Source organism: Martes martes (genome assembly GCF_963455335.1).
Source record: "Martes martes genome assembly, chromosome: 2".
Taxonomy (NCBI): Eukaryota; Metazoa; Chordata; class Mammalia; order Carnivora; family Mustelidae; genus Martes; species Martes martes.
The window spans coordinates 152,206,481-152,230,968 of NC_137889.1; the positions used below are offsets into that span (position 1 = coordinate 152,206,481).

At 44.8% G+C, this 24,488-nt stretch overlaps 1 protein-coding gene across 1 annotated transcript; it reads left to right on the forward strand.

Annotated features, from left to right (window-relative positions):
- On the forward strand, positions 1-24,282 carry LAP3 (leucine aminopeptidase 3). Its single transcript, XM_080796132.1, has 13 exons — positions 1-193; positions 2,736-2,851; positions 4,070-4,124; positions 4,779-4,884; positions 5,942-6,101; positions 7,424-7,588; positions 9,878-10,036; positions 13,777-13,901; positions 15,068-15,156; positions 16,122-16,224; positions 21,242-21,321; positions 23,141-23,250; positions 23,722-24,282. The coding sequence occupies exons 1-13, from the start codon at positions 92-94 to the stop codon at positions 23,909-23,911; spliced, it is 1,560 nt and encodes a 519-aa protein (XP_080652258.1). The 5' UTR covers positions 1-91; the 3' UTR covers positions 23,912-24,282.
- The last annotated feature ends 206 nt before the right edge of the window (positions 24,283-24,488 follow it).

The window sequence follows — 24,488 nt, forward strand, 5'->3', positions numbered from 1 at the left end:
GTCCCCGAAAGCCCCACCCCCAGACCGGCGCCCGTCCCCTCCAAATCACCACGTGCTCGCTGGAGGGCGGCGCAGGGGCTGAGCTGGGAAGATGTTCTTGCTGCCCCTTCCGGCTGCCGGGCGAGTCGTCCTCCGACGTCTGGGCGTGAAGCATTTGTGGGCACGGGGTCTCGCCGCCGCAGACATGACGAAGGTGAGAGGCCGTCACGGGAGTCCCGCTCCGGGCGACCGGGGCTTCGAGGGGTGGTCGAGACCGCGGTGTCTGGCTTCTGCGCCAAGTTCGGAAACCCGGCTCAGAAGTTCCCTGGCATTGCCAAGCTGGGCTTTGGCCCGGGCAGGTGGCGTTGGGCTGCCCATCCCCCAAGCTGTTTGCCGAGGGTGTCCATTCTTCCATCCTTTGCTTGGTGGGGTGGGGGGGGGGCGCGGAGAGTGCTAGGTTCCGAACTCCGGCCGAGAGAGAGTGATACCTGCGGCCACCGTGTCCTGAGCTCGCACTCTGTGCCGTGTCCTGAGCTCGCAATCTGTGCCGTGTCCTGAGTCCTTGTTTTGTTTAGCCCGCGCTGTGCCCCAGGAAAGGACATTGTCGGTGGTGTTGCCGCCGTAGCTAGGACAGAGCCCGCGTTTGGTGAGGTGCAGCGTCCTCTAAGGTCCCAGAGGCGGCCGGTCTCGGGCTCCACTCCCCCCGCCCCATCTCCCCTGAAGTGGAAGGCCAGGACAACAGCTCCTCCGGGACTAAATTAATTGCCCGAGTTTCTAGAGGAAAAATAGCGTCTCTCTAGGGAAAAGGGCTTTGCACGGGGACCCATATCTTTGTGAGATTGGAAGGAGAGAGTCTTGCAGGAGAAAAGCGTTTTGCATCTAATTGAACTAAAAAAAAATTATGAAGGTCCCTATTGGGATGTGGAGGATCTGGGAAGGTGAATGGTTCTGTGGGAGAAGCCACAAGCTTGGGAATCACGCTTAAGGACCAGAAGAAAATGGCTCTGTCTGGCGAGGAATATTCTAGATAGGGACTGAGCTCAGGCCTCCAGCAGTATCGCAGGTGGCAGGGGGGACCAGATGCCTTGTCCTGTGTTCTTTCCAATACTGTGCAACATCCTTTCCAGGTGACCGCTGGGTCCTGTGTCCTTAGTTCCCCACTTGGTTCCACCGAATTCCGGGCAATGGGCAATCTTAGGAAAATTAGAATCTGGAAAATTTACACCAAAGAAGAGTTATCTTTTTGATGAAGAAGAGAAAGAACACTGTTTGCTCCAAGTACCAGTGTGATTTTGTGGAAAGGTGGTGGGATTGTCAGAGAAGGAATCAAGATCCTTGCTCAGTTCTGGTGCACATGGGCTAATAGATCAGACCAGGTTTCTTCTCTCTCTCGGTCTGTGGGAAGAAGAGTACGTGTTCTTTCCACCTCACAGAGTTGCTGTAAGGCAGAAAACATTTTAAAGTTAAAAATTGCCGTGCAAAGACAAATAGTGATTCCCAGGTTGACTTCCTTCTTTCAGTTGTTTGAGGCGTGACAGGATAAGCTGCTAAATGCTGGGCACAGGGCTCTACTCCTGCCCCTGCTGCCTCTCTGTGAAGATGCATCCTTCTTTCAGCCTAGGAATTGGCCAGAGTACATATTTGTATTGGCAAGTGCAGCCATTGGCTTTACTGTGGTGGCATCCCAGAACACCTGAGATCTGCATTTGGAGATTGTAGGGAAGGGAAAACTTCCTTCTACTCAGCAGGCTTCTGTGGCTGGACCTGGGAATTAAAGGGATGTATGACAGGTTAACAGGGAAAAGTGTACAAAATTTGTTTGATATTTTTACATGGACATGGGAATCTTCGAAAGGAGAATGAAGACCCATAAGCCTCGAGGCCTGAGTGTGTGAATACCTTTTTAAACAGAGAATGAGCAATTGTTGGGATGTGATGAGACAGAGGGGGGCTTGGGCTGGGGCAGGAAATTTTGTGACAGTGACTGTGAAGTATGGAGAGGGTAGATTAATGGAAGATAAGGATTATTTTAGTAGGTTTGTTTGTGTGGGTCCATTTTGGTGCTGACTCCCAGTCTCTGGGGATAAGAATGTTCTCTTCTTAGTACAGGGAGAGCACGTTTCTTACAGGAAATTTTTTCACCTGCTTTTAGGTAAGAAGTGGCATATTTTGGGGTGGCATGTTCTGAATCCCCTTGTGGTCTAACTTGGTTAAAAACAGACTTGTTTTCTTAAACAAAACACCTTTCTGCCCTTCTTTGTTTGGAAGTAAAGGAAACCCTTTAAGCTGTGAAAGCCCTTTCTTGGGAGGCACCTTGAAGACTCAGGACAGGTACTGCTTGGGAGTCTTTTTTTTTTTTTTTTAGATTTTATTCATTTATTTGACAGACAGAGGTCACAAGTACGCAGAGAGGCAGGCACAGAGAGAGAGGGGGGAGGAAGCAGGCTCCCCGCCGAGCAGAGAGCCTGACGCGGGGCTCGATCCCAGGACCCCGAGATCATGACCCAAGCCGAACGCAGAGGCTTAACCCACTGAGCCACCCAGGTGCCCCACTACTTGGGAGTCTTGCTTTGGCAGGAACATTTAGGCAAGATGTAAGTGTAGCTGACTGCCCAGCACCTGCTTCTTTTTTGGCTTTGTCCTTAAGGGGAACACAGTTTGGGTGGAATTATTTGCTGCTTCTGGAAGGTGGGGAACTCTTGAGTCTCCTGGTGATCTCTAATTATACTTATTTTTTCTTGCTTATTCTTTCTCAGGGTCTTGTTTTAGGAATCTATAGTAAAGACAAAGAAGATGATGTGCCACAGTTTACGAGTGCAGGAGAGAATTTCGATAAATTGGTGTCTGGAAAGTTGAGAGAAATTTTGAACATGTAAGTAGTCACCTATGGGCTCCTGTTTTTAACATGCCCCGAAATCGAAAGAGAATTTTTTTTTAATGCTTTATTGTTAGTACGTAAAAATGAGCGGAAGTCAGTTGGCCATTATCTTCTCAGTGGAAGTGAAAGTATTTGCCCCTGGAATGCACTTTGGTACTTTGCCTTTCAGTAGGGGTGAGTCTGCAATTCTGGGAAGTCAGGCCACTTCAAATCAGAAACAGATTGTGAGAGACTGACCCAGAAAGATGTGGAAAGTACCAGATTTCCTCATTCCACACTCATCCTAGTCCCTGGACTAGTTCAAAACAGTTGATGGTACAGCTCCATTCTTGGTGTGCCTTGAGTTTCAGAGTCTCCAAGTGAATCCCTTGAGGGTATAGTTAGACTACAGATTCTAATTCAGTGAATTTGGGTGGGGCCTGCCACTGAGAGTACTCAGATTAGCTATAGTTTAGAGGAAGTACAGAAAAATTGGAGTTTCCAGCACCTTCTGAGCTGTTGGCCACATTTGGCAGAAAGGGAAGTGTCAGCATAAAGCCACTGCAAGTATATGTTATTTGGATTATAGATAACCTGTTGGATTACAGTCTGATAAGTACAGTAATTGTCTAATACCGGAGTGATAGAATTTGCATTCCTTCTCAATTCCCAGTCCTTCACCAGTAGACGGTCATTAATTCATTAATCCAAAATCCACTGTTAGAGGACAGTACAGCCTGGCCTTCCTAGAGATAATTGTCAGCTGTGGCATCAGGGCATCCAGTCTTCTGTCTGTAATTATTCTTTGCCACCTGCTTTGTTTGGAAATTGCCCATTATCCCATCTCTACAGAACCCCCCACGCACCCCAAGAGCCTGCCTGCTGAACACTGCTGTCAGCTTGGCTGTTACGAAAGATGGGAGATTCCGGGCTAGCCTTCATCCAGTGCTCTGTCCCCCTCTCTGTGGCCACACATTATCCACCCAAGGCATTGCTTTCTGTAGTTGTTTTCAAAGAAGTATGTACTAAATCCCATGTGGAAGTTTCCTAAATGATTTTTGAGCTAGAATTAGAAATGCTGCATCTGAAAAATTTGTATTTTGATAAAAACAGAAATGCAGCAAATTCACAGAAGCAGCAGAGTATTGTAATAACGTGAAAGGTATATATATGTCACTTTCCAAAGGAGCAGAGACAACTAGTTTTTAAAACAAAAATTTCCTCTCGTTTTAGATCTGGACCTCCTCTGAAAGCAGGCAAAACCCGAACCTTTTATGGTCTGCATGAGGTATGAGATGAAGATAAATTTTTATTTGGCAGAGCCTTGGTGAGCCCCTCCTGAGTGCCAAGTACTGTGATTGCACAGTCATTCAGAAAATTTTGTATCTGATTGTGTGTATGCTTTTATCCCTGTGTTAAGCCACAAATATTACTTAAGATTGTGAACAGACAGTTGGCTGTTAAGAAGCATTGCATTGCAGTCTGTGGGCTTTCTCTGTTCAGTTTCCGTAGTTGTGGCATAGGCTTACATAGAATTATTTGCAAGATTATCCTTACTCTACCTTTTAAACACACAAATGGGGGGCACCTGGGTGGCTCAGTGGGTTAAAGCCTCTGCCTTTGGCTCAGGTCATGATCTCAGGGTCCTGGGATCGAGCCCCGCATTGGGCTGTCTGCTCAGCGGGGAGCCTGCTTTCCCCTCTCTCTGCCTGCCTCTCTGCCTACGTGTGATCTCTGTCAAATAAATAAATAAATATCTAAACACGCAAATGGTACAGTTTTACCAAGAATACAGGGTAAAATAGAACAGAATAACCAAATTTCATGGGGAGGTTCCTATGAGGAGGTGAAGGTAATTGTGTGGGAGCTCCCAGACCCTTCCCCGCTGGAAATGGATGTTGTAAAGACATGAAGGGGTTGATCTTGTGCATGTGCTGAACAGGACTTCCCCAGCGTGGTGGTGGTCGGCCTCGGCAGAAAGGCAGCTGGAGTCGATGACCAGGAAAACTGGCATGAAGGCAAAGAAAACATCAGAGTCGCTGTTGCAGGTGATTGCACTTTCGAAGTTCAAGGTTGATGGAGAGGCTTGAGGATGTCCTCTTTAAGATGGTCTCTTTCCGCTCGCTTGGTGCTTATATCCGTCACCACCTTCCACCACATTCAGAGAAAACACTCACCAGAGCAAATGCTCAGTTTCCTTTACGTGTATGCCTGGCCTTACGTAGATACAGAAGGCTAGCTTTTGAAATTTTAGTTTTGATATTTCCGTAGCTTGTGTTTGGAGGTTTTGCAACCATTTACTTATTGCCTCCTGCATTATAGACCTCAGAGCTCTCTTCTACCAGAAAGTTATGGTGGATTTTTTTCCCTTTTGTAATACAAACCTGGTGTTGCTTGGCTTAAATGATGTGGAATCCTCTTACCTACAATTAAAGGAAATGGGCGCAAAGTGTAGGGTGCTTGTTTCTTATTCGTTACCGGAGGTAGGTGTCTGTCCCAGTTTGCCACGTGCATGGTTTACACGTTGAGGTAGATGCCACTGAGTCACTTAGGGGCTGAGCAGCAGAATGAGGCCTTTACCACAGAGACTGCTCAGAGATGCTTTGAGAGACATTGCTGAGACAGTGATCATTAGCTTGATTGATCTTTGGCCCTGTGGATAGCATCTCTCCTTGTTAAATCTGCTTTCAAAGTTCATGTTGAGTGATTCGTTCATAACTTTTATTTAGGACTTTTTTTTGCTGACCTGATCTTCATAAAATGCTTTGTTACTAATGGACTTTACTCAGTTCTGTGGATATAATTTCAATGTCATCATTCCTTTCCCATTTTTAATCTGGCCCACTCTTGGTGACTGGAAAGCTTTGCCAGGAAATTCTGGTGTTTCAGAAGTTGTACAGTAAGAGCAGCTGCTTCTGAGGGCCCGTTCTACGAGGGGCCGGGCCAGGCTCACTTCACAGAAGGACGCTCAGAGAGGTCAAGTGCCAGTGGGATTGGAACCCCAGATCTCTTATTTTCTCAGCCCACAACCATGCCTCGGCCTTCCATTATTGGGTTGCCTCTGACTGACTCCATTTTTTCTGGTTTTTCTCTGTCCTTCTGAAGCGGGGTGCAGGCAGGTTCAAGACCTGGAAATCTCTTCTGTGGAGGTGGATCCCTGTGGAGATGCCCAGGCGGCTGCGGAAGGAGCGGTGCTTGGTCTCTACGAGTATGATGACCTAAAGCAGAAGAAGAAGGTTGTCGTATCTCCGAAGCTCCATGGAAGGTGCTGGAACAAAACCAAGATCATGCTTGCATTTCCTGACATTCAGATAGTGGGGCATTTGGTTAGGAGCTGCCTGCTTCTCACTGTGGGCACATCACACAGCTTGTCTGGGACTGCCCCCATCACCTCAGCCGTTTTACAAGCGTGGTGACTGTGCCTATGCTCTGCTCCTGGCTTTTGCCAGGTGCGGGTTTCAACCCATGGCTTCCTAGGCCCTTCCATGCTTGCTGGTTACTGGGAAGCCAAACCAAGTCGGCTCTCTGAAGAGGGAGGAATGAGGTGACAGGTCCCAGCAAGTGTCGTTATGAATAATTTCCATTTAGCCAGCATCTGCTGGCACTGTGTCAAATGCCAGGATACACAGACAGAGGGCTCTTAGGGTCCTTGCCCTCATGGTCTTGTGGGGAGAGTCATTTTTCAGCAGCCTTACTGAGTACCTACTACATTGCAGCCCTATCTGTCCTGGGTTCTAGGAGATAAAGCCTCTGCCGCCAGGGATAGACAAAGAGGTGGGACCTTCAGGAGATGGTGCTGTGAGGACAGTGGGGTCTTGATATAGCTTGGGGTTTGGCAGCTGTGAGGGAGTGGTTTGAAATGAGAGCTCTGCTACCATTCAGCCTGGCTTTGAATCCTGGCTCTCCTACTTGCTAGCTGGGTAACCTCAGCGAAATGACCAAAATCTCTGTTTCACTTTCTTCATTTGTTCAGTAGAGCTGTAATGCCAATGTCATAGGGCTTTTATGATTGAAAGACACTGTCAAGTGTGCAACACATGGCAAATTAATTCCTGTTGTGCCTAAGAAGAGCCGAGATCATGACACGCATGCCTGTATCTTTTCTTTGCAAGCTGGTCCTTGCCCTTTGGTGCACTTGTGTTCAGAGCCCTGACCTGGGCAAAAAGAAGGCAGAAAGGCCTTCACTTTCACTTCGGGACTGTTGAGTGTGCTTGCTCCATACAAGCACTAGGGGCTGCCTCATCCCTGCTGCAGTGAAGGAGGACACAGTGGGCTGTTGGAAAGATGGAAACCTCCTCCATTGGTTTGTGTGTTAGAGTTAGGACTTTGGAGACCCATCAGTCTACCCTTTTTCATGCACATGAAATGTGAAATGCTTCCCTCCTCTAACTTGGCTCAGCCAGGGCCGTGTTTTCAAGCTCTTGGGACCTGTTACCCTGGGTCAGAGCAGAGAAAGATCCAGGTCCCGTGTGTCCATTTTGCACTTGGGGTCTTCCCCTTTTGTTTTTGTAGGGTAAGAGCCCTCCTAGCTGCAACACAGTATCTTGAGAGGTTGTCTGACAGTGATCTTGTGCTTGCTTCCACCAGTGGGGACCAGGAGGCCTGGCAGAAGGGTGTCCTCTTTGCTTCTGGGCAGAACTTGGCACGCCACTTGATGGAGACTCCAGCTAATGAGATGACGCCAACTAAATTTGCCGAAATTATTGAGAAGAATCTCAGAAGTGCTAGTAGTAAAACAGAGGTGCACATCAGGTAATGCAGGGTCCTGTCATAGACTCAGGGTGTTCCAGGCAGGAATGTTGGCGTTCCTAAAAGTCCAGCACCCTCAATATTCAGAGGAGTGACTCAAGACCAGGGAGATAAGATGACCCACTGGCAGCCACAGACAAGCTAGGATAAGGGCTCAATTTGAGGTTCTTCTCATGCCTTTGAACGAGCACCTTGACTTCACAGTACATACTGTGTGTGTGTGTGTGTGTGTGTGTGTGTGTGTTTGTGTGTGTGTGTGTGTAACAGCTTTCTTGAAATACAATTCACAAAGCAATGTTGTATCTCAAGGGAGCTTGCATTTAAAAGGCTTCTTCAGTGCTTAATTGTGACCACAGTTCACACTTCTCAGGAAAATGCCTGTTGTCTAGACAGAGTGAGTAAAAATGTGTAATCTATAGAAAACAAAGGACTTGGAGCTTGATGACATTTTTGGAATGGCTGGCACATATTTAACCTGTGGTAAGCTTTAGTCTCTATAAAGGTGTCTTGGCAAAGACTGTTCTTGTTTTATTTGAGGAGACACCAGAGCTGTTTTATGTTAGCAAACAGTGACTGTGTGGTTACACACCCGTGAGGGCGCTTTCTGTGTGTGCCTGGGAGTTTGGCATATAAAGGTTGGGGGTGGTGGTCTTTGCCCTCAAAGAAAGGAGGAACTTAAAGGCAGGAATAGGCAGGGAAAAGGGGTACGCAGAGGATCCTAGTCTAGGAGGGTTCTGGGAGAGCCAGAAAGGCTTGCCAACGAAAATGGGGCCCAAGCAGAGTCTGGAAGATTGCACAGAAGTTAGTAGATGGAGAGAGAGTCGGACGGGGCATTTCAGATGCAGAAGCTCGTGTGCGGTGGCCCCTTGGGAAACTGCCAGGGCTTGTGAGCCAGCCAAGGGAAGGTTCAGGCAGGGATCAGGCAGGTCAGGCAGGTCAGGCAGGTCAGGCAGGCATTAAACAGAGAAAGCTGCACCAAACCTGCTCTAGTGTAGGTGGCTCTAAGTCAGAGAAGTACAGATGGGAGTTCCAGAAGACCAGGGCTTTCATAAAGTATGTCAAGTACTGGGAGTTTGTGGTTAAAATACCCACATACAGCCTTGCTGCTTTTGAAGTGGTGTTTTCATTGTCATCCCTTCTGTTTTTATGTTCTTCCCCCTCTGAAGTAATATTTGTGGCTTAACACAGGGATAAGAGCATACATATTTATACCTTTCATGTTTAATAGTTGTAACAAATGGATGGGCAAGTGTAGGAGGAGCACTCCTTGGTGTGGTGTTTTTCTGCTTTGCCTGTTGGGAGTGTAGGATTTCTCTCCTGGCCTAGTTCTTGTGGCCAGAATTCAAAACAAAGACCTTTGTACCCCTTGATACGGCATCTGTTTTCCGGGTGGCATTACACGCTGTCCCATTGGGATCACCCCCGGTGATCCTGTGTTTGTTAAGTAATTACTAGTTTTCCCACTTCAAGCAGACATCAGACTGCGGTTGAAGCCGTGAGAAGTAGTGTGACAGTGTTGAAAAGGTCAAATTCCTGCAACTCTGAAACCGCAAAGAATTGTGATGCTTTAGTCCAGTCCTAGGACTGTAGCTTTTTCGGATTTTTTTGTTTTTGTTTCTGTTTTGTTTTTATCGGTTGGTTTTTTGAATCATTTTTAGAAATACAAAAAATAAAGCACTGCACCCAGAAACTGCATCCTTTATGGTCTCAAAGCTTTGCTAACTTTATCTTACATGAAGTCTTTAGATAGAGATCAGTAGATTAGGGGGAACAGATCAAGCAATAAGTACTTAACTGACTCTGTCCTGTTACCTGACATTGTATTGTACGTTATAGGTGAATTCTCTTGGTAATTCGGTGGCTTGTCTTTTGACAGATCTATCATTGACCTCGTTTTTTGGGTTTTTTTGTTTGTTTGTTTGTTTAAGATTTTATTTATTTGAGAGAGCAAGGGAGAGAGATACCAAGAGAGCACAAGCAGTGGGGAGAGGGAGAAGCAGGCTCCCCGCTGAGCTGGGAGCTAGACAATCAGTCCCAGGACCCTGGGGTCATGACCTGAGCTGAAGGCAGAGGCTTAACTGACTGAGCCACCCAGGTGCCCCAGCTTCGTTTTTTAGATGAGGAAACGGGCTCAGAATCAAGTGGCCCAAGAATATACAGAAAGCAAGTAGGATGTGATAATTGAAGCATTAACACATGTATATATTTTAAGAGTTTTACATAAGAATTTCTAAGTTATTTTGAAATAGAGATAACCAAACATGTTGACTTTTCTCTTTTTCTGCCCTATAGACCCAAATCTTGGATTGAGGAACAGGAAATGGGATCATTCCTGAGTGTGGCCAAAGGATCTGACGAGCCTCCAGTCTTCTTGGAAATTCACTACAAGGGCAGCCCCAATGCAAGCGAAGCACCCCTGGTGTTCGTTGGGAAGGGAATTACCTTTGACAGGTACCTCTTCATGTCTCTGTGCTTTGCATTTGGTGAATGCGCTGTATGTACTTGTATCGTTTATTTAAAGTTTGCTTCACAAGCATGGTGTCTGGTCCAGGCTTATATGTTACTTTAAATGTATTAAGCTGCCATGTAAAATTCTTATTGTGTCTCAGAGAGTCTATTAGGCATCTTACATGTGTTATCCTTGATCTTACTCCTAGGAGTTAGGCAGATCTTCCACAGGTAAGGAAAGCATGGCTTGGAGAGGTGCAGTAATTTGCTCAGAGCCCCATAACTCAGACACAGAGTTGGATGTCAAACTCATGTCTGTCTTTAAAATGACTTAAGATCTTTCCACTGTACACTTTGATTTTCTTATATGGATATTAAAGCTCCTTCATGTGGATAATGGGAGACAGCTGTTTGGATCATGGCATTGCCCCTTTGCTTGCTTCGGATTGCTTGCTTTAGCCAACCAGCCTAGCTCCCATTAATCTTATTGAACCATAAGTATTTTTTAGAATTGGGAACTGGTTATTCCAAACAAGGAGAAGCTGAGGTGGAGAGGTGGTGTAGGTCCCTATTTCCCGTGGGAGGCACTGGCCGCTAATTAAGCATGAGGGTTAAAAAGGATTACTTGGGCAAAAACTAAAGTAGATAAAACACCTGAGCTATTTGTTGTGGGGCCTTTTTGTTGGTGGTGGTGGTGGTGGTGGGGTTTTTTTCGTTTTTTTAACTACAGGACTTCTCAGGGCACAGAATATAGTGTTTTCTAGGCATCCTTTTGGAGGGAATTTAGTTCTCTTGGGACTCATGGTCTATGGAAACTACTTTGGAAGATGCTTGTATGGATCCATAAAATCTGGGTGTCTCCAGTACACTCGTGCACCCATTCAGATGGTCTGCCTGAAATGTGAATGAGTGCAGCCCTCCCAGAAATGCTTACAGGTGCCGTGAGACCCAGCCCGAGCAGAGCTGGCCGCCAACAGGGTCTTTTATGTTAGCCTCCTCTGTCTTCCACCCAGAGGTCCCCCTTCTCTCTTTCAAAGCATTGGTCTCCAAACAATCATTCTGTAGCCCATCACTAAAAGATTCAAGCTCATATTGTTCACATTATGCATATTGATTTTTAAGTTACATCCATAGGCAATCATAGACATAAGACTTACGTGTCTGTCATAAAGCACAACAGCAAATAAAAATTAGAGTGAAAGTTATGCTGTTTTTAATTGTCTTGCTAATTGTGAATATTTTATACTGTCTGGAGCTAATATCTTGATGCAGCATTAATGCTCATTATGAAATTTATGGTTATTACAAATCCATACTTGAATTTGTGCTATGAGAATAATTTAGCAAGGAAACCTGACGTAGTCTATGGGTTTAGAGAAAGCTTCCTTAAGGGAGTTATAGGTTTAGCTAAAGATGGGAATGGTAAGGGTGCCTGGGTGGCTTAGTCGGTTAAGCAGCTGCCTTCAGCTCAGGTCATGATCCCAGGGTCCTGGAGTCGAGCCTGCTTCTCCCTCTGCCTGTTGCTCTGCCTTCTTGTGTTCTCTCTCTCTCTGTGTCAAATAAATAAAATCTTTAAAAAAGAAAAAAAGTGGGATTGGTGGGAGGAGTTAGTACAGCAGGGAATAGGGTAGAGAAGAGCTTGGTGGAGGCTGCAAGGCGGGAAGGACGAGGGAACTCCTGGCCCTGAGAGATGGGAGAGTGGGTCCAGCAGAGTATAGCAGGGAAGGAAGCACATAGTGGCTGGAGAGGTGGGCAGAGCGGTGGTTCTGGGCCCAGTTGCATTTTGGACTTTGCTCTAAGAATAATTAAAGTAACTAAAGGGTTTCTAGCTAAGGAAAGCCTGTTTCTTCTCTAAGTGTTATGGTTTTAACATTTAAAGCTATGATCCATTTTGATTTTTTGTGCATGCTGTCGAAAGCATTGTGGGTTTTTTTGTTCTTTCCATATGGGTATGTATTTGTTGCAAAACTTTGTTTAAAAGACTATCCTTTCTCTGTTGAACTACCTTGCACCATTGTTAAATCAGTTGGCCATAATCAGTGGGCCTAACTCTGGCCTCTCTGTCCTTCCCCCAGGACCTTGTGACCAAGTGTCTAATGAGTACAGCTTTGTCTTGATACGTAGTAATATGGGTTCACCAGCTTTGCTGTTCTTTTTCAAAATTATATTAGCTGCATCTTTTGCATTTACATACCAGTTTTAGAATTAGCTTATGATTTTTTACATGCACACACATGCGCGCGCACACAGACACACACAAAGGCTACCAGGATGTTCGTTGAGGTAGGTATTTTTTATTTTGGTAAAAAAGGTAGTTGTGTGAGGAATAAAATGAGGGGGGTAATAAGCCTGATACAGGGAGACCCGATTTATAGCAGCCATGGCAAACACCCCTGTGACATGATGGTGGCCTCACCGGGATGGATGCAACAGAAAAGAAACGATGGATTTGAGAGGGATCTGAAAGGTGCGCAGCGATAACTGCTGCTCTCTGATTGGTCGTTACTTTGAACCATAGTCCTGCTCATGGAGAGTAAGCGTGAGTAGACAGAACGACCTCATGTACTGGTGTGTTCCCTGCCACCCCGCCCCCTTGGGGTTCTCTGTGGACTTACTGAACCAAGAGTGTGTTTCTTTCCTTATTCTGAGCCAGTGGATCATCTTTAATTCTAGGTGTAATTGACAGCCATCCCATTATCAGGTGCTTCTGAGGTGAATGAGTATTAGGACTTAATCTCTAAGGAAAGCAGACCTCTGTGCAGGGAGTAGACTCTGGAGTCACAAGGGCAGGTCGGCAGCGGGTCTCAGAACCCAACCAGTTGGAGCCCGGGCCCCAAGCCCAGCCCATGAAGCAAGTGGTTTCTGCACTCTTATAGACCGGAAGCAGAGAAGTCACTAGGTAGTTAAAGAAGCCTGTTTGGGGGAATAGTTTGGGTTTTTGCTAAAACTGAAACCCTTCAGAGCTCTCACATTTGAGCACAGTCTTTAAGGCTTTGGGTGAGCATCTTTTTTCTTTTGTTCATTCTTATTTTTAAATAAGTTATTTATTTAAGAGAGAGTGTTAGAGCATGAGCGGGGGTGCAGGGGGAGAGAGGGAGAAGTAGGCTCCCTGCTGAGCAGGGAGCCTGGTGGGGGACTTGATCCCAGGACCCTGGCATCATGACTGGGCTGAAGGCAGATGTCTAACCCAACTGAGCCACCTGGGCACCCCTGGGTGAGCATCTTCCTTGTGCATCTGCCTGATTCAGGTTGTATTTTGCCATCAGCAGGATGAAGCACACCTTAGGGGTGTTCCTCTGTCCCATAGCTTGAAGGGGATCCTTCCAGTCTTCTGAGCTTGTTGGCTTTTCTTCCCTAACAGTTCGTGACCCTCAGGTTCAATAAGTTGATCAATTCATAAAATTTGCTGAGAAGACAAGTCTATGTGGGTGTCAGGAGTTAATGGGCAAATACAGAGATGGGATTTGAGCAGCGCAGATCGCATGAGATAGTAATATTTCCAGTGACACGACTTAAACATTTCATTCAAAAAGAAATAAAATGAGCTAAGAGACCCATTTATATTTTTGCAAAGTTTGCAATATCCTCTTTTAAAATGTTGAAATCATTCGGATTCTCAATTTAGAAATTTGAATTTTCTTTGCGAGGGAGGTAGTGCCTCTGTTTATATATTCGCTCTTAAGGAAGTGATTTGGGTCCTCTTTGTTGCCACTGATGTTGCACACTGTCCTTTTCTCCCACAGCGGTGGCATCTCCATCAAGGCCTCTGCAAATATGGACCTCATGAGGGCAGACATGGGAGGAGCTGCCACAATCTGTTCGGCCATCGTGTCTGCTGCCAAGCTGAACCTGCCCATTAACATCGTAGGTGAGGGGGCAAAAGGGGGTACCCTGGGGAGCCCTGGAATCCGGTCAGATGACAGAACAGACAGCAGACGTGGTTTCCTCTAACCTGAAAAGACCAAGAAATGGTTTTCATCAAGCAGAAGCTGTTGAGCTAAGTGTTATCTTGTCTGAACTGATTGAGTTAAATGTGTTTTGCAGTCACCGGCTGTAGCTAGAATTGATTTTTTGGTACTTCTGCAAAAAGCATTTAGCAGGCAGGGGCACATAATGTCAAGTCTGTGATTTACTCCAGTGAAAAATGCTCAGTAGTCAGGGTGGAAGGACACTGCTGGCATATGCAGTGATTGTCTCATAGGGGTTGTGGCTGATTATGAGGCAGGATGTATAGAAAATGCGTGAGACAGAAAAAGCGTTCAGTCCGCAGCAGCTCTTCATGGAGTTCCAGATGCCAGACACAATGCTGGGAGTTTGCCATGTTTCAGAGGAGTGTGGGGATGGGGGGAGGCTTTGGTTAATGACTTCCCCGGTGTCACGTCCGTTAGGTCTGTCTCATATGCACCCTCCCCCTTCCCTGCCAGTATCCTAGTCTTGTTTTGCAAAAGTAAGTTGCCAACATGCCATGTCACTCCCGAATGCTTCAGCATGTATCTGTCTGCTAAGAACAAGGGCATCCTGTGTAATGACCATACCATTATCATTCCCAGGGATTGATACAGTCATCTAATTCAGACTTCCCAGTTGTCTACAAAAATGTTCATTTTGTGTACACACACACACAAACACACTCGTTTTTATTTTGGAAACCTTAGAGCCAGTTAAGGATCACACATTTAATGTGGTTCCAGGTCCCTATTTTTTTTAATCCGGAATGTTTTTCCTGCCCTTTTTTTCCTTCATGATACTGGCAGTTTTGAAGAGTTCAGGCTTGTCTTGTGATGGTCCACAATTTGGATTATTTGGTTGTTTCTTCATGATAGAATCAGGTTAGACTCTTTGGTTAAACACATGCATTTCCTGTGGCTGGCGCACACGATGTCAGTCGGCTCCTCGGTGATGCTACATTTGATCACTTGGGTGTCTGTGGCATACTTCTAATGGCGCACCAGTGGCCTGGGTCTGTTGGGTGTTGAGCGGGGACCCAGCACATTCCATGTTCATATATGGTTTTCATATATGGTTTTCCAATAGGTTTGGCCCCTCTTTGTGAAAATATGCCCAGTGGTAGAGCGAACAAGCCTGGGGATGTCGTCAAAGCCAAGAACGGGAAGACCATACAGGTGCGTGAATGCCAGACATAGCCCTGCCCATTCTGGTGATCCTAGAGGAACCTCCAGTCACCACATAAGCACACCTTGAATGGAAGCGGAGCATGGGCTCCATTTAGGGGAGGGTGGTATCTTCATTGCAGGGAGTTTTTCATACAAAGTCAGAAGTATTTCTTCATGGGAATTTTAAAAGTATTTTCTCTATCTTACTGTTCCTCCTGTAAACCATGCACACAAATCACCACACATCTACAGCAAGCCTTGTACAGCATGGCCAGGCAGGAAGAGTGAGCAGTTTTCTAGAGCTAGGCCTGTGTCATGCATGATTAACTTCTTCACTTTTGGTGTTCAGGTGGAGCACACCATGCTGAGTCATGGACTCCGCACCCCTAGGGATGTGGCTGCAGGGTCTTCTGCTGGGGCACCTGCATGCGTGCACACACTGCCCCTAATGCCTGGCCACTGTTTAAAAGAAGGGACTCTGGATCTCAGCTCAGGTCTTGATCTCAGGGTCATGAATTTAAGCCCCACGTTGGGCTGCATGCTGGGTGTGGAGCCTACTTTAAACAACTTTACAAAGTTGCTGAACTTGCAAGGGTTCCTCCTGTCTGGAGAGCTGGACTGCCACCTCACTGTAACCTTCCGAACTCTTTAGCTTCTTTGTCTTCAGAAAATTTTGAAATTTTCCTTTTTTCTGCTGGATACTTGTTGGTACAATGGGCTGGACATTTTCTATTTATTTCTGCTTCCAAAGTCATGAGCATTTGGGCATCAGCTCTGTGTACAGGGATTATTATATTATATTTGTTCTTCAGATTAAATAAATTCCTATTCTAACTAAAGTATACGTATGTTTTTGGTACTCTGGCAAGTGTCACACTAGCTTTCCTCACTTTTAACTTGAAATGTTGTATCTTGTGTTGATATTGTAGACATGTGTTTTCTTACCCTAATTCTTTCGACCCTTCTCTTCTCAGGTTGATAACACTGATGCCGAGGGGAGGCTTATTCTGGCTGATGCCCTTTGTTATGCACACACCTTTAACCCAAAGATCATCATAAATGCCGCCACCCTGACAGGTCAGACGCGTGCTTTTCCTGCCTTTGTTTGAAAAAGCCACATTCATTGGCGTAGGGTGCGCACAGTAACTCAAGGCATGATTTTTCTGAAAGTTGGCTTGTTCCACCTACATTCAAATATCTTTCACCAGGGGAATTGTTCTGCAGCTGCCAACTGTTTTAAACATTAGGTTTGTTGTTTTAAAACATTCCAGGCTGCAACTCTAAAAAAATAATAAGCAGGTTATATCAGCCCATCCAGAGTCCCCTCTGCAAATGACTTGAGATGTTTTGTGGTATGAGTGCTGTTTGATACAGATCTGAAGATATTAGTGAGAGATCCCCAAATCAGGAGCTGTTTGTATTAATCGCAGTGTATCTGAAGTTAGCTGAGTTTTCTGAACTTTTTGTACTTGTTATAAAGAAACAAAAAACATGGTGGGGGGTGGGAATGTCCTCATTTAACAGAGGTAGCGAGGCGTAATGTCCAGATCACCTCGCTCTCTCCTGCTGGGCCTCTTACAGCCCTTTAGCCATGGGCAAGTTACCTGACCACCCTTGCAGCACTGTACCTAGGATGCCTGTGTTACCCTAGCAGAGTAGTGGAGTTTGGGAGGAGTTTTTAGGAAGTCTCTTTAACTCAGCCCCTGCTTGTGGCAGACAATGGCTAAAGGAAGGCTAGTAGCCCACTGGGTCTGTGAGTCCTGAACTCATTCCCCGAGGGATGACAATAGGCATTGCTTTGCTGCAGGTGGCAAACAGTAGTAGTCTTTTATCTAACAGTTCTCTTTCCAGGGTTCATTCTGTTTCTGTCTCTGCCTCTTTTAAGATTAAAATTCAGATTTTTTAAAAAAATCTTTTGGGTTTAGTTTGTCGTCTGCTTGTGTGAGCCTTTATTATAGCAGAAATCAATTCACGTTTTTCCTTTTATGGGGATCTAACAAGAGTGCATAGATTTACTAGGAGTCCTTTTTTTTTTTTTAAGCCAGCATTACAGTATTTTTGTGGTCTTCTTCCTGTTCTTTTTAGCAAAGGGGAGCTGGAGGTTGGGGGTGCTGAGGCTGGTGTTTGCGGGGCAGTGGTGAGGTGGGTGGTAGTATACCCTTTCTGTAAGTGAGGACTCATAGCCCCCTTCCCTTCCCTTTTTTTTTTTTCCCTAGTCTGAGGGTGGGAAAGTTGGCCCCAGGTTATTAAGAGCAAGCTGATGGGTGAGCCTTTACACTGCCTGGGTGTTGGCCTGGCTGAAGTTCCCCACACACTCACAGAGCCCCTTCTGGGTTCTAGTTGCTGTGATCAAAGGGGAGCATAAGAAACACTTTCCAACCCCAGGTTCCTGGTGGGAGGAAGTACACAGTCTTTAGAGATGGAGGCCCTGATCTTAAATTGGTCTTGCATTTTAATAGCATGTGATTTTGGACAAGACCAAAGTTGTCTCATCTGGAAAAAAGGGTATAATAATGCCTCACTGACAGGAGGAGTTTCTGTGCAGATGAGATGAGATGATACAGGGTGATGGCCCTGGCCTGGCAGACATTAAACCAGTGTTCACTGTCCTTGAAAAGGCAGGCCTGTACCAGACCGTACATGGCCATTCAGTAGTGCTGCCTGTTTTCATTTTCCTCATGCATGGTTGTGATTTAGGATCAAAAGAGTGGTGACATCATCACCTTCCTTGGAGCTTTGATTCTTCTGTGGGACTATAACAATTCTGGTAACTTGATCAGTTAGCACCTTTGGCTCCATATGGGCCTTGGAAAAGAATATGGAAAGTAGGTCCCTGCTATTGGCAATTCTGAAATTGGTGATGGTAGCAGTTCTGTCACTGTATGTAGAAAATAGAGGATTTTCTAAAGAATGCAATGAAATCAGCTTTAGAGCCTTGATCTCAGTTGGGATCATATCAAATATTTACATCTACTGCTTTAGTAGAGGACATCACATTCTTACTTGAAGATGGGGCATCTTGCTGAGAACTGCTGCTTGAGCTGGGATCTGAAAGAGGAAGCATCGCTGGGTGGAGGAGGGAAGGAAGAGCATCTCAGAGGAGGGCGCCCTTCACTTTGGGTGTGTGAGGGTAACGGCAAACGGGACTGGGAAGAGCACGGTGTGACTGGGGTGGGTGCACGAGGCCAGCATTAGGAGGCACCAGACCCCAGCTTGGCCTTGACGTGTTTCTGGGGTTTGTCCTGAGCTTAAGTGCAGCAGGAAGCTATGGGGACAGTAAGATCATGTTTGCGCCGTGAAAGGGCTGGTGCTGGCAGTATGCAGAATGCCCTGGAGAAGGGCCTGAGGGGTCTGGCAGGCCAGCTAGGCAGTGAGCAGTGTGCTTGTTGACTCTTGTAGATGCGTGAGTGTGTATGTAGATGCATGAGTGTATGTTACAGACAAATGTTACAGTATGTGCAGATGGCTCCAAAATAATCTGTCAGGCAGCGGGTGTAGAGGGAACAGGTTTGCTCAGGAGTTGGTAATTGCTGATGCTGATTAATAGGTATCTGCATTTATTATACTGTTTCCTTCGTGTGTATTTGGAAATTTCCAGAAGTTTATGTTGTTGTTGGTTTTTAAGACCATTATTACTGCAGTCCAGTTTGTGGATGATGATGGTAGCACTAGCAGTAGGGAGACGTGGATAGGCTTGAGAGAGAATTGGGAGGTAGAGAGTAACAAAACCTTAAGGAACAAATGACCAGACAGACGGAGCTGCCCAAATGTCATGCAGAATCACAGGGTTTTACAAATGGGTCACTACTTTTTGTTTTAAATGATCAACGGGGGATGCCTGGGTGGCTCAGTGGGTTAAGCCTTGGCCTTTAGCTCAGGTCATGATCTCAGGGTCCTGGGATGAGTCCCGCATTGGGCTCTCTGCTCAGCAGGGAGCCTGCTTCCCTCTCTCTCTCTCTCTCTCTCTGCCTACCTCTCTGCCTACTTGTGATCTCTGTCAAATAAATAAATAAATAAAAATCTCTGGGGTGCCTGCGTGGCTCAGTAGGTTGAGCAGCTGCCTTCGGCTCAGGTCATGATCCCGGATTTCCAGGATCGAGTCCCTCATCAGGCTCCTAGCTCCTTGGGGAGTCCGCTTCTCCCTCTGACCTCCTCCTCTCTCATGCTCTCTCTCACTCACTCTCTCTCAAATAAATAAATAAAATCTTAAAAAAAAATAAATGATCAACAGTTTGACATCCCTTATGATTAACCAACTATTAATGTAATTTTCTTGTGACTTTTGGAGAAAATATACAGTTCAGTGCCCTTGTGACACACAAGAATGGATTTCTTACGTGCTGCTCCCTTCCCTGGAGAGTCTGTGTAATTGTGGTGTGTGTGTGGCTGGTGGGGTTAACCAAGATAAACAAAATGTAATGATGGCTCTCTGCTGTATTCCTTAAGTCAGAGATGTGTGCAAATATTTACCCACAGACATGCAAGTCTAGGGGATCACTCACTGGGTGTCCTACAACCAGTGATGCCAACTGCAAAGAAATGGGAGGATATGGGAAGTTTTCTTTATTGTTAAAAAAAAAAAAGTCTACAAAACGGTGTATATAATTGTATTTTCAACTATCCATTTTTGTTGGGGGAGATGCTAATAAGCAGTGCATGAGAAGCCACCATGCAAAGCTATACTTAAGGATTAAGGAGCAAGCTGGAGGGGTGCCTGGGTGGCTCAGTTGTTGGGTGTCTGCCTTCGGCTCAGGTTGTGATCCTGGGGTCCTGGGATCAGGCCCTGCGTTGGACTCCTTGCTCGTGGGGACCCTACTTCTCCTGCTTCAGCTCCCCGTGCTTGTGTTCCCTCTCTCACTCTCTCTCTGTCAAATAAATAAAATCTTAAAAAAAAAAAAAAAAAGGCAACCTGGCCATGACTACATGACTTGTGAAAACTATAAAGTTTCCCTCATCTTCTGTGGTGTCTCCTCTGATGTTCCAGGAGTGTCCTATTACTGAATGATAGTGGGCTTTGCTTTTCCTTTTGCATAAATACTGAGCTCCAGTGTGCTAGGCCCTCAGCACATACTTAGGAATCAAACATGATGCCTGCCCCAGAGCTTGCACAGGGCCAGCGGAGTAACAAAGGAAACTGTTGAGAGCTGGTACCAGAACTAGAGGAGGCGCTGAGTTGCAGCACCTAATTGTGGTTGACATTCAGGAATGTGTGCCTGCAAAGAACCTGGAAGTCCGGATTTTTAACTTGATTTTTAAAGGTGTATTAATATAGGGGCGCCTGGGTGGCTTGGTTGGCTAAGCAACTGCCTTCAGCTCAGGTCATGATCCCAGGGTCCTGGGGATTGAGTCCTGCATTAGGCTCCTTGCTCAGTGGGGAGTCTCCTCCCTTTGCCCCTCCCCGCTGCTTGTGCTCTCTCTCATGCTCTCTTACTCGCAAATAAATAAATAAAATCTTTAAAAAACATACATAAATGTAAAAAGAGAAGTCAACCAACGGAGGCACCTTTGTTGGAGGAGGAAATGCAGATGAAACAAATACGTTACGATAAAATAAAAATACTTTTTTCCCAAAAAAAGAAAAAGGGGCAGAGAATCTTAATAGCAGATACTTACAGATGTCATTAAAAATATTGAGGAATTAGAGATGCCTAAATGTCCCATAGGAAGTGATTTTTGATAACCTCTACCCGATGCACTTTTAAGATCATTAAAACTACTTTGTAACGTTTGTTTCTAAAAGAGGAAGCATAAGAGGAAGAACACATACTTGGACATGAACAGTATGGTCTTAATTATGTTTTTTAAAAGTTCAGAAAAAATCTGGAAGGAAATATTAAAACATGTAATGGTTATGCTGAGGATGAGGTTACTGGTATTGTTTCCTTTTTTACATTTTCCTTAATAACTGAAGTTGAATTCTAATTGAGAAAGTAGGAAGATAGTAAATACAGTAAAGATTTCTGAAGCTTCTCTAGTTTTGAAAGTGAAGCAGGTACTAAAATCAAATTATAGGGTGAAGTTTTGGTTTCAGCGGCAGAGAAACCCATCATGCCTGGAGAGACTGAACGCTGACCTGAAGCCTTGTGTCTTGCAGGTGCCATGGACATAGCCTTGGGGTCTGGTGCCACTGGGGTCTTTACCAATTCGTCCTGGCTGTGGAACAAACTATTTGAGGTAGGAATAATAGGTAGAGACTAAAATGACATATGATTGAATTGTTGTAGTAGAATAATAATTTTTACTGTTTTATTACCCCTGTGTTAAAGTGATTTTTATGTCATAGATTTGCCTTTGAATTGAAAATACAGTACACTCTGAATGGGTTCTCTATAAATGTTCCAAAATGATAGTTATGATACCAGATTTCTCCTCTCCTCCTGTGGCCTCAGAATGATGAGAAGGTGACTCACAGAACCATGGCCATCGTGCAGACTCCCTGCGGTAGAAAACGTTATGAGAACAGCTTTGTCAAGGAAGGGATGACCTTTAGTGAATGCTTATTGTGAATAAGTAGGGCTTGTCCTGATCCATTTGTGGGCGGTGATAAGGACGCTCTGTTCCTTCTGCACACTGTTCATAGCTAGCCTACCTCTTCCAAACAGTAAGCTCCTATCACCCCCTCTCTGGTTCCTTTACCCACTGCCTGCGGCTTTCCCCAGCCTACCCCACTCAGCCTTACTTAGCCTGGCTGGAGGCAGCCTGCAACTCCAGTCTCTTGGTGACACCCCAGTCTGCTGTGATCATCTCTCTGGTTTGCTTCTTCACTGATTTCTCTTTTAGTTTCCTCTGCCAGTTTTTTCCTTCATCTTCCCGTTTGGTGGGTGTTCAGCCCTAGACCACATTCTCTTCTCCCTGCCTCCCCACCACCACCTTCTTCATGGGGAAGCCTAGTGGCTTTAGCTAGCTAGCACCTCTCTGCTGCTTGCTCCCATCTCTCTCCTAAGCTCCAGACCCTGTGTATCTGCCTGGTAATGAGACAGCTCCCTCTGGTACCTCCAGGAGCTTACTACCTGCCAGTAAGAGACAAATCCAGAATGTCCTTGAATACATCTTTGATGTTAGTTTATGCTCCTAAATTTACCCTTCCTGCCTAACCCTTGTGACATTCAGCTCAGTTGTCTCTGTGCAGGCTAGGCAGGGGACTCTCCTCTGGCCTGTCGTGCATTCAGTGTCCCTCTTTATTAAGCACCTACAGCGCTGATTTTTTAAAATTTAAGCTTTTTTTTTTTTTTTAAATCAAAGTTCTGTGTGCACGAACATTTAAGTACCAGTCAGCAGTCTACAACAGTCTACAGTCTTATCTTCCCAGAGGCAGCTGCTTTCAACATTGGGGCTGATCCAGCTGCTGTTGACTCATGTCTCCAAATAACGGCTTCTGTTGCGGCTTCCTGACTTTTCACTTTTGGGTCTTCTCTCTGACCACCAGTATATTAAAACAGTCTGTGTATCTGTTTCCCTTACCAGCCTCTGGGCCTTCTGATGGCTCAGATATTAAATTTCTGTATAGCCCCAACACCTGGTGGTGCTCTATTGAGATTCAGTAACTGATTAATGTGAATGAGTGTGTGTATGATTATGCGAGTACATAAGGTCACCTTATCTTGGGCTCTGGTCTTCAGTGATGCAGTTTCAGACATGTATTCCTTAGCACTCTGAGCTGGCAAGTATCACAAAGGCTGTTTCCCCATAATCAATCCCATAAAGTTGATGTACTGCTGAATACCATCTTACTGTAAATTGACATCCGTAAGAATTGATGATTTTGGCAAATGCCCTACAGATTTGTGGGGTGTTTTATAACATTCCTGGTTTCGTTTATAATTCTTTAGTAAATCTTTTGATTAACTGAAATGTTTCTGGACCCGGTTGCATAGTTTCCTGTTTTAGAGGTCAGAACAGTTCTTGCTTTCCAGCATTGAATACTTTAGTGCTATGAATTTAACCAGAGCTTACTTCTTGCAGTCTCCAGCTATTGTACCTATTTCTTCTTTAGGCCAGTATTGAAACAGGGGACCGTGTCTGGAGGATGCCTCTGTTTGAACATTATACAAGACAAGTTGTAGATTGCCAACTTGCTGATGTTAATAACATTGGAAAATATAGGTATGTAAAAGGAGCTATAAAAGTACATTTTTACAATCACTGGGTACCAAAATGACCACTTTAAATTTTATGCCCTTTCACAGAAAATGTAGCGAATTTCCTTTTGATACAGTGCTCATAAGCACTAATTTCAAATGTCTTTAATTTTCAAGGTATTTTCCATCTGGTGCTTGAAATTTTGTGGGTTTTTACAGCTAAAAGTCATTTTAAACAAATCATAAGGGAAAGAAATGAAAAATAGGTGAATTCATTACCATGGGAAAGAGGAATCTACAATTTATCCTTTATTGCTTAAAGCTATATCTGAAAATAAATATTCTGAAAGTGGTTTTGGGTTATGCTCTTAATCTCATAAACTTGACTTTTGCTCTCTGGTCATAGAAGCTACTTAGTGAGAATAGAAAGTCTTAATGGAAATGTTCAGTGCACATTTACATGGGGTTAAAAAATGATTTTTGTTTTTCTCTTTAGGTCTGCAGGAGCATGTACAGCTGCAGCATTCCTGAAAGAATTTGTGACTCATCCTAAGTGGGCACATTTAGATATAGCAGGTGTGATGACCAACAAAGATGAGGTTCCATATCTGCGGAATGGCATGACTGGGAGGCCCACAAGGACCCTGATAGAATTCTTGCTTCAGTTTAGTCGAAACAGTGCTTAGTTCAGATCTTCTAAAATTCTCTCATTCTGTCTTAAATGGGCAGTTGAGCCTCAAAATATTTTTGAATGAATGGATGAAAATCTTTCAAAGGAAACAATGGGTGGTATTTAAAAATGTAGAACAAAATAAAATTTGATTGCCTTGATTTGTTCATTTTACATGGAGATTTATAAAGGTAAAGCTAATCTCTAGCTTGGCAAAGATTTTTAAGATATTCTATAAATCATTAAATGTTTAAAAACTACCTAGTTAATTTTCAGAATATATGTTTTTAATATAGGAGCAAAGGTGTCTTTTAGATTTGTGATGCTAGGAATAAATTAAAGGTTACTATGCAATTGTCAGAAATAATAAATCAACTTTTTGTGCTTTCTGGTGTGGCTCTGGTATTCTGTATTACTGTATACTCAGTAGTAGCCCAGCTAGCTTTTTTGGCTGTGTTATGTGAACTAAGTAAGATGGTATAGTATTTTCTCAATGTTAATAATCACTTTAGGGCACTCAGCAATGAGTTTATCAGTTGGTGAGGTAGCTGCTATTATCCCCATGTTACAGATGAGGAAAATAGTCACCAGAG

What these genes read in the sequence shown, in the direction of transcription:
- LAP3 (XM_080796132.1), top strand. Translation starts at nt 92, where the DNA reads ATGTTCTTGCTGCCCCTTCCGGCTGCCGGGCGAGTCGTCCTCCGACGT. An exon ending in CATCAGAGTCGCTGTTGCAG is followed by an intron (nt 4,885 to 5,941) that starts GTGATTGCACTT and finishes GTCCTTCTGAAG; the next exon opens with CGGGGTGCAGGCAGGTTCAA. An exon ending in TCTCCGAAGCTCCATGGAAG is followed by an intron (nt 6,102 to 7,423) that starts GTGCTGGAACAA and finishes TGCTTCCACCAG; the next exon opens with TGGGGACCAGGAGGCCTGGC.